At 42.0% G+C, this 9,244-nt stretch overlaps 1 protein-coding gene across 1 annotated transcript in view; it reads right to left on the bottom strand.

Moving 5' to 3' along the window:
• The window catches only part of EOGT (EGF domain specific O-linked N-acetylglucosamine transferase), a 38,367-nt gene extending 29,792 nt beyond the window's left edge, over nucleotides 1–8,575 (bottom strand). Inside the window, exons 1-8 of the mRNA XM_023529709.1 lie at nucleotides 8,421–8,575; nucleotides 7,473–7,636; nucleotides 6,736–6,790; nucleotides 4,214–4,437; nucleotides 3,267–3,367; nucleotides 2,541–2,649; nucleotides 397–491; nucleotides 5–67 (exon numbers count right to left, since the gene is read on the bottom strand). Coding sequence (XP_023385477.1) covers nucleotides 5–67; nucleotides 397–491; nucleotides 2,541–2,649; nucleotides 3,267–3,367; nucleotides 4,214–4,423 — 578 coding nt within the window. The 5' untranslated portion in view covers nucleotides 4,424–4,437; nucleotides 6,736–6,790; nucleotides 7,473–7,636; nucleotides 8,421–8,575. The remainder of the gene's footprint in view (nucleotides 1–4; nucleotides 68–396; nucleotides 492–2,540; nucleotides 2,650–3,266; nucleotides 3,368–4,213; nucleotides 4,438–6,735; nucleotides 6,791–7,472; nucleotides 7,637–8,420) is intronic.
• Nucleotides 8,576–9,244: the final 669 nt, after the last annotated feature.

A 9,244-nucleotide genomic window follows, 5' to 3' on the forward strand; every position in this document is an offset into this window, starting at 1 on the left:
CAACGTACGAATGTCAAGTTTACAGTGTCCTCCAATTTCACCAGCCTGGAAAAAATCTTCCTTAAATCTGGTGAGTAACAAAATATTAAATTGAGTTCAGAAATTTTTTCATGACTCAAGCATATTGATTGTAACCAAGGTAGTTTCTCAATTTCCAAAATCAGTTTTTCATCAGAATTTAACTTTCTAATAGAATGATTCAAACATATAGAAAAGTAGCAGAATGATAGAGGTACATGATGGACCCATAATCCAGCTTATGATCAACTCATGGCTGATTGGGGTCTTCTATCCCCCAACCATTTCCAACCTCATCACCACATTATCTAAAGCATATTGCTGGGCCTGAAAATATTTCAGAATTTCCATTAGATTTAGTATCAGTCACTTAAATACCTGTCACGGTTTCTCTCGATGTTTCTTAAATCAAGATAGAGATTGGCTGCTCTGCAATACTGAAGATAACGAGAACATACCAGACTTGAGTCATTCTGAAATAAGGTTAAGAAAAAGAAAAAAAATAACTCTGAGTATTAACATTTCGAGGACATACCCAAACTTGCTGGACATGCTGACTATATGTACACCTTCAGGTTGAAACCACACAATGTGATGAGGAAAGCTTCCCAAAGACTGCTTCTGTTTAAGGATTTTTCCCCATCCCAAGCAGACTTTAGCCAAGCATAGGTTTGCCAATTTCACGCTTTTAGGTGACTACAAAGAACTTTGAAATGTTCTATTTATATCACCTCAAATTCTAAAGACAAGAGCTGTATGCGTGGTTCAGTCCCCACCCCCAACCCCCAAAAAAGGCACTCAGAGCCATCACTATCCCACCTTTGTAAAAAAGCATTTGGGGGTGTGGGAGGGGAGAACATTTTGAAAAAGCCAAATGAAACAAGGAAGAATACATACATGAGACAAGGCTGACAGAGCAGTATGCCAGCTACAAAATGTGTGGGGCCCCTGTCAGAACAGCAACACAAAGAAATGTTTTCGAAATCACTGAAATAAATGAGTTTAAGAGTCAACTACCAGAGCCTGTTTCTATTTCTACCAATCTGGTTTGTATTGAGAGAGGGACAGTTCCAAAAACTTTTGTCTGATCTGGATTTTATTTATAGATAGATTTAAATACCATTTCACTATTTCTCCTGTAATTCTCAATGAACACAGGCCTTAATCTTGACCTGCATGGTATTTTGGAATCCATGGTTGCTAAGGGATCATATTCTAATAGCACAAAACATAGACAGACAGATCTTGGCCAGGAAAACATTCTACAAACTGCCTTGGAAGAGGTGTGCCAGGTAAAGCAGTGGCTCCTCCTTTGCCCTTTCCACATAAACAGCTAGACACCAGCCAGAGGATATAACATATATGAAATAGCATCGGTTAAAGGCACCCTGCAGCAGTGAGGGTTAATGTTTTGCTTCCTCAATAGAACTGCTTAATCCACTGCTTAATCCACCTTGTGAGAACTGCTCAAAGTTCTATTAGGTGATATCCTCTAAAAGTGCTATAGAGCATGTATTTAGTTTTTTGTTTTTTGTTTTTTTTTAATGCAAGTGCATTAATTTCTTTTTTTTTTTTTCTGGATTGCCTGGAGATAATGGAGACTCTGAGATTTCAGAAACTCCACCAAGGTTCAAAAACATTGGGAGATAACAGATCCTAGTCATAAGTGCTTAAAACTCCATGGACCTTTAAAAACACTGAGCTCTTTGCTAGGAGCCAGGCCCTGCACTGAGCATTTTTATATGCAGAATCTTATTTCATGTTAACCACAAGCTATGAAATAGGCATGGCTTAAGAGCAGAAGAAATTGAAACACAGACAGGTTGGGCGCCTTGTCCAAGATTCAGGATTTGAACTCTGGAATGTGGAGCTTGCTCTTCTATGGACTACCCCAAAACTGCCTCTAGATAACATGTTTGTATTACCAACTGAGTGCAATGTGGCACAGTTGACAGCAAACAGGAAAAAACCTGCATTTTAATTCTAGATGTACAACTAACTCTATGTAGTAGCTATGTGGTCTTGAAGAAGTTGCTTGACTTTTCTGAGGACCCTGTCTTCTCTGGTCAAGTGGCATTCGTAATACCTGCCCTGCCTATTTTCTATCCTTGTGAGAACTGAACTAACTAACACATAGGACAGCTTTCTGCAAACTGTAAAGTTCTAAACAAACAAAGAGCAGTACGGTGGGGGTATATCATCTGTCCCAAACTACTTGCAAGGGGAATTTGGAAAGATGAAACTGTCTTCTTTAGCACAGATTGGGGGAAAAATTCTAAACCTAGTGATATTTTAACTGTCTCAAAATATGGTCATCTGATGTATGTGTGAAAACAAGGACATGGTTCCCATCTGACACAGAACCACCTGTGTTTGGAAGTTAAATAAAAGTCCAAGCCAATAAATACATGAGAGTGAGGGAGCCCTTCACAGCACCATCTACTTTGTGTTTACATTACGAGCTAAACATTACAAGTATTTTAAAATAAACATGCTTGGATACTAAGAGGCTAAACACCCACCATTTCCTTAGGCTGACAGAGCACATGAAGTTCCTCCAGCCGCTCTCCAGCATATCCGAAGTCAGCTTGTTTCCAGAATATGTCCTGGGCTGATTCCAGGGTATCTGTCCTATTTGTAAACAAAGAGATTCTGTGACTTTTTTCTTTTTACTTTTCTGAACCTTGAATTTTCTTTCTAAAGGTTAAATTGCCAGAAATTTACCATTGATTTTAAGTACACTATCATAATTTTCCTAAAACTATCTCTTGCTATCTGAACTTACCAAAATAAGTTTTAATAGACTTACTCCCTTATAATAAAAATACAGAACAGAAATGTATGAAGTTAGGGTCATCTGGAACTAAAGAGACTGAACTGTTGATTACTATAGTTTTCTTAATCCATTAACCTTGCAATGTATTAGAAATACTAATTAAACTTAACTCTCCTTCAGAATCAAGAGGAAACCATCGATTTATTTTCTTAGTGTTTGTTGGGGGAAAGTATTTTCTGTGATCTACTCTGTTTTCTCCCTCTGGCAGAAGAAATGACAGATATTCCTGGGGGCGGGGGGGGGGGGGTGGGAGAGGCGTTAGTCAAGTTGAATCCATGACTTTGTAAACAAATTAATATCATAATGAATTACTACCTAAAACCAAAAAAGCCTCGATAGGAATTAGAGCATCAGCAAATACTGCAGAGAAAGATGACTTAAAGGGGAGAAGTTATTCCATCTGGAAACTTACCATCCCATGTCGACATAGGTGCAAACAGGGTAACCAAACCTGAACTCTGGTTTGCAGGATTTCTCATAACCCCAGCAATACTTTAGATTTTTTAAGTGTTTCTAGAACATAAAATATGTACATTTAGACTGGCCTCCCTTCTGACATTGAGAGAGGACTCTTAGGTTTCTCCATGAAGAAAACAAAGCTTTATAGAACTTTTGCTTTTATATTTGACAATGCATATTCATTTCATAAAAATAACGAGTAAATTCTAAGAATAGTAGTTTTAACGTTCTTAACAACAATTATCTTTAATCACCACCACTCCCAACATCATCAGTCAGGATCAGCAGACCCCACAAGACATGAAGAGCTCTGCAACCCTGGGGGGACACAGCAGCTGCTGTGGGCCAGGGAACTTTGAATGCTCTTCTGCAATGCCGGGGAGCAATGCTAGTCTGAATCCCAGGTCTGCTTCACCACAAGCTTCCTGTGCCAGCGCCATGGGAAAGGAAGTTCCTCACAATGCTCAGCTTTGATCTGTAAGGCCTCAGGAGATGTCTTAATTAGCTCCAACTTGAGGCCTTTCCAACAACTCAGAAAACAGAAGTCACAGTAACAGTCTTAATTAAGTGCATTTAAAAAAAGAGGTGTGAAATTCTTATGTTACTTTTAACTAGATATCTTTTTCTGCAAAAAAAAAGAATTAATTTGATTCATTTATAGAGTATACAAATAATATTTATTTTACTAGCAATTTAGATTTTAAATCTCACTTCTATGACTGGGACATAATTTTAAACAAAGTTTAGTCACTCAGGAGTGTGAGATCAAATACAATGAATGACTCCCATTACAACCAAAGGATAGAATTCTACCTTCAAGTTCAAGTTATAAGTCAGAACTATTAAGTTAGCCTAAATCGCATACTTTTAAAAATAAATAAGAGAAGAAATAATATTTACCTTATAAGGACAATGTGAGTCTTTTTCACAGACCGTGGCAATATGCCTATTATTATGCAAAAAGAAGGGAATGTGCTCTTCTGGCAAGCGGAGGCTGGCATAGTTAAATAGAGGTTCTCCTGGAATGCCATCAGCCTCAGGAGTGGCCTCGTCTTGGCTGCTCAGTGGGACGTCATGAAGGAGTATTCCAAAAACAAGAAGCATTAACATAGCAACCTCCCAACCTAGAGATCAAATTGAAAACATGTTCATTAAGACATATCCTTTAAAAATCAAAGGGGTCAAGGGCTAAGCATAATTACAATGAACTTTGCTACATTACCCACTATTGTTCCTTTATTCAGGAAATACTTATTGTGAACCTGTTATGTGCCAAGGCACTGTGTTAGGAGGTGGTAAAGTAAAGTTTCTTAACTTCCACTACTGGAAAGTCTTTTTATAAGTAAGGTTTATTGAGCTAAAAATGCTAGCCAGAAGAAAAACCGGTCTTGGGACATGGAGTATAAACCACCAGCAGCATGGCGAGGTAGCAAAGATAGCACATGCCCTGCCCCAGAATTTTGAAAGTGTTTTTATAAGTCACGTAGGGAGAAAGGGGAAGAAAAAGATAGCCTGAAAGAATTCACATGAGCTATAGACAAAGGGGTGGGAGAAGGTAAAGCCTCAGCTCTGGGATAGAAGAGTCTGCATAAAGAAATCTCACTCTTGTTGAGTGGCTATGGGCAGAAGTCTGGAAAGCCCAGGTGCAAGCACCCCCGGGGCGGGAGGTGGTGCTAATGGAGTTAGATGGTGCCTGGCTAAATAATCTTTGGAAACAACAACCTAGAAATTAAACCAAAACCCCAATGGGCATGTGAGAAGTCTTCTACTAGCTGGCCCACAGCCATTAACAAACAGTTCTGTCTCTCACAGTCTCAGCCCCTGTAATTTAATTTAGAACATCTCAGAATTTTTTTCTCTTTTCAGAGCTAAATATACAGGGGTGAACAAAACAAGAACGACCCCTGCTTTCATGGATCTTATAATCTAGTACAAGAGACATAAAGTAAATAAATAAACAATTTCAGATGATAAGGGCTATGAATCAAATAAACCAGGGGATGGCAAACTTTTTCTGTAAAGAGCCAGATAGTAAATATTTTTGCAAGCCATACAGTCTTCTGTGACAACTACTCAACAGTGCTTTTGTGTGGAAAAGTAGTCACAGCCTCTGCTAAAGGAGTGGGAGTGGCTGTGTTCTAATAAAATATTATTTACAAAAATGGGAGGAAGGCCTTGATATGACCATTTGTGGATGCCTGAAATAAAGGTAATATGATAGACAACATAGCATGGTGGTTAAGAACATGGACTTTAAAACTAGACGTACTAGGTTTGAATCCAGCTACAGCTTCTTAAATTGTACGACCCTGAGCAAGTCATTTAACTTTTCTATGCCTCAGCTTTTCCATCTGTAAAATGGAAATTATAATAAACCAATCCCATAGGGTTGTAGTGAGTTAAATATTAGTAAAGTATTTAGATGTATCTGGCACATTAACCACTATGCAGGTGTTTATTAGATAAATGTTGAAAGCCATGTTGAATGGGGTGAGGTGCTAAATAACATTTGAGCTGAGACCTGAATGATGAGGAGCAGGGAGAATATGCCAGGTATTTGAAAAAAAGGAAGTGCAATGGCTCTGAGCAAGTTTGCATCCACTGAATAAAAAACTAATAATCACAATCAGTATGTGAGTATATACTACGTGCCAGGTACTTTTTTAAGTACCAAGGATACAGCAACAAACATGCAGTCAAGAACTAAACTCCCTGCCCTTGTGAAGCTTACATTCAGGTGGGTATAATAACAATCTATGATAGGACTTAGACTTAGAAAACTTCAGGAGTGAAATTCAGGCAATCTACCTCAAAGACCAGACCTTTAAACCCTCTCTGTCCTGCTTTAGAATTGCGAAAAGAGATAATGGCCACAGACCTTACTGTATTTCTAACTCACCCATAAGGATTAAATTTCTCAGACTAGATTTCTACTGTATATCACAGACAATAATCATGCCATTCTTGGTTCATTTTAGTGGTATCTTTTCTGTATTTTTTTTAAAGTGCTCTTTCCACGAGATGATAGAGCCATATTGCACATTAGCTGCTCCCCAGTAAGGTCTTCTGTCACTGGGGCATACTGGAAAACCCAACTTTCAAAAGCAATCTCCATTAACTATGGGCAATAGAGATGGAGCTTTTAGAAACAGACTGCTATGTTCCACCAAGCCTCAAGTTCCAAAGCCAACAAATCATAACTGAACAGTAAGGATACCAAGAGTATCCTTTCCCTTCTACAGTGGCAAATATAGTGGTTTTTCTTTTAGGTGTATCTAAAGAGTATATTGTTATCTGTTGTAAAAGTGAACTGAATTAATCTTTTTGGTTAGGACTTTTATCAAACAGTAAGCCGACAGCAATTTTAAAAAATAAAAAAATACTTATTAATAGTAATGGTAACTTATAATAAAAATATTTACCTCTGTAATCCTCAGACCACTCAGAAGCTGTTGCACTGTTTCAGTTACATAAAACCTGTCAGAAATGAAACATATTACCTTGAAAAGATGTTAAAGTAGACTTTACCATCCAGGTGATATTCTGAATTAAAGGAAATATTAAGAGAAAAATAATTTACTGAAATAACCTATAAGCAAAGGGCCTGACATTTAGTGAGATAACCACTAAGCAGAAGGCCTGGTTCATGGTGCTTTCTTTACCTTAATGAATACCATACTGCTAAAAGTAAAGTTACAGGTACCATTTTCAACACAGTAACTTAGACCAGATTCTAATGGTAAGCAGGAAGGAGATGGTCCACTTTATAGAGGACTCGACTGGTACTGGCAGATAAAACATTCCTCGGAGCAAACAATTCACTAGATTCTCACTCTAGGAACCCTAATCACTGAATCAGAGCTACCTACCTGAGCCTTACTGCTGCTTGGGCCTCACATTTCAACAGGCAGGATGTCTCATTCTTTAACATCCTTCCCAGTAATAAAGCCATTGGTATGACTAAGTCCTGCCCTTTGGTTATCCAAGTCCATTGTCCTTAGCTCTAGCCATCACAACCAAATCCACTGATCCATGGAGGAGTGACGCTTAGCTTATGGGAAAAATCTAAAGACTCAGATCAGAAACCTGGTTTTTGCAGAGGACATGTACTCACTCGCATAAGCTAGCAAAGGGTGGCTGCTGGTGCATGAGAACTCACCCTCGGCAGAAAGCCCTTCTGGTGTTGAGTCCTCTTGCAAGGCCCCCAAAGAGGGATGGGCAATTCTCTAGCAGATGGAGCTTTAGCAGGTGAGCTACTTTTTCCTTCAGCGCAAAGCAGCTGCTCCCTCCACTTCTGTATCCCTTAACTGGATTTCCAGAGGCCTAAAGGTGGGAAAGAGAAAAGGGAAACTCTTGAAAGATGAGAAGTGAAACGCTGAGGCAGATAGGGACCACGGTGGGCGACATGTGGCAATGCTCTAACAGAGCTTGGGAAAGTTCGAAGAAGGCAGTGGACAAACGAAAAGCTAAACGAATTTGAGATTCACAGTGACTCATAAACGGCTCCCCACTGTGCCATAAGCCTCACGATAGGTACAAGACTAGGGGATGAGAAAAGGCTTGGCTGCCTCAGATGACGAGGTGGAGGTCAGCCAACTCTGCTAGAACTTCAGACGGGTAACCAGCGCTGCGGAGTCAGCGGAGAGCACCCTCCGCCGCCACTTTGGGGCGCTGGGGTTCTCCACTCCCCGGCACCGCTTGGGGCTGCTTGGCAGACGTAGAGATCCCGGGGGCCGCCCACCACACCACACCGCACCCTTCACCCCTACGCCTCTGGTCGCCCGCGCGCCTGGGAGGGTCCTGGGGGAGCGCCTCCGCCCGAGCCTGGGAAACCTGGCCAGCGCGGCGCAGGCCGGGAACGGGGAATCCTCCCCGCTACAGGCACCTCGAAGGGGCCGAGCGCCCGGGGCCCGGGAGGCCCAGAGCCGGCCCGCAGGCGGTGGGAAGGTGCTGGCGGAGCCCGAGGAGAGGCTGCAGCCCGCCGCGGAGCCGCGCCAGGAGCGGGCAGGACCACCCGCTGCGTGCCTGGGCGAAAGAGGCGCGCACAGCCCGGCCACCGCGGGGAGGGGGCGGTGAAGGCTCCGCGGATTCCCGGGGCGAGTCCCACCTGGAGCCGGGGGAGTCAGGGCTCCGAAGGAGGAGGAGACGGCCGCTGCTCAGAAGGAGGGAGTCGTCATAACCGGCTACTGCCGCTCACCGGAAACCTGGGGCGCCAGAGCCTGCGCGGGGAGGCGGGCCCGAGCCTGCGGAGGGGGCGGCCGGAGGCCGAAGCCTGGGGCGACACCGGGCCAGCCAAGGGCTGGGCGCCCAGAGCCCCACGCGGGCGCGCTGGGAGGGGCTGGTGGGGCACCATCTGCTGGCCCTGCGGCCGAGGTCGGGGCGGGAGCCTCCGCGCCAGCTGTCTCAGCAGAGCTAGAAAGAAAAGCGGCATCTAAAGAAGCTGGAGTGTCCTCCTTGGGAGAAAGCAATAAGGCTTAAAGGATCCTAAGATTAAAAAACCTGACTCTCCTCCATTCTGTTGCGTTTCATTGATGACGATTTTTACTGTTTTCTTAATTAGGGCAGAAGCTAGCTACCCTAACTTTCAAATCTGGGGCATTTTCTGATGATGAGGATCTTTGGCGTCCCCGCACATTACGTAGTAGTGTACTTGACTCTCCCCTTACCTATCCGAAAACTCACCAAATTCAAGTGCTGCTCTGTGGAGTTTAATTTTTATCATTTTATTATTTTACAATTACTTGAAATCTAATTGTTTATTATTTTATCATAATTATTTGAACGCCCATCTCCTACACTGTCTTCTACTCTTGGCATCTCTATGAGAGCTTACTAGAGTTAATCATTAAATACTGATTCAACTTGAACTGATTACATGGAGGTTGACACCATAAAATAAACTTATGCTCAGACACATAAAGTCACCAATAT

This window comes from Pteropus vampyrus, unplaced genomic scaffold (genome assembly GCF_000151845.1).
Source record: "Pteropus vampyrus isolate Shadow unplaced genomic scaffold, Pvam_2.0 Scaffold41, whole genome shotgun sequence".
Taxonomy (NCBI): domain Eukaryota; kingdom Metazoa; phylum Chordata; class Mammalia; order Chiroptera; family Pteropodidae; genus Pteropus; species Pteropus vampyrus.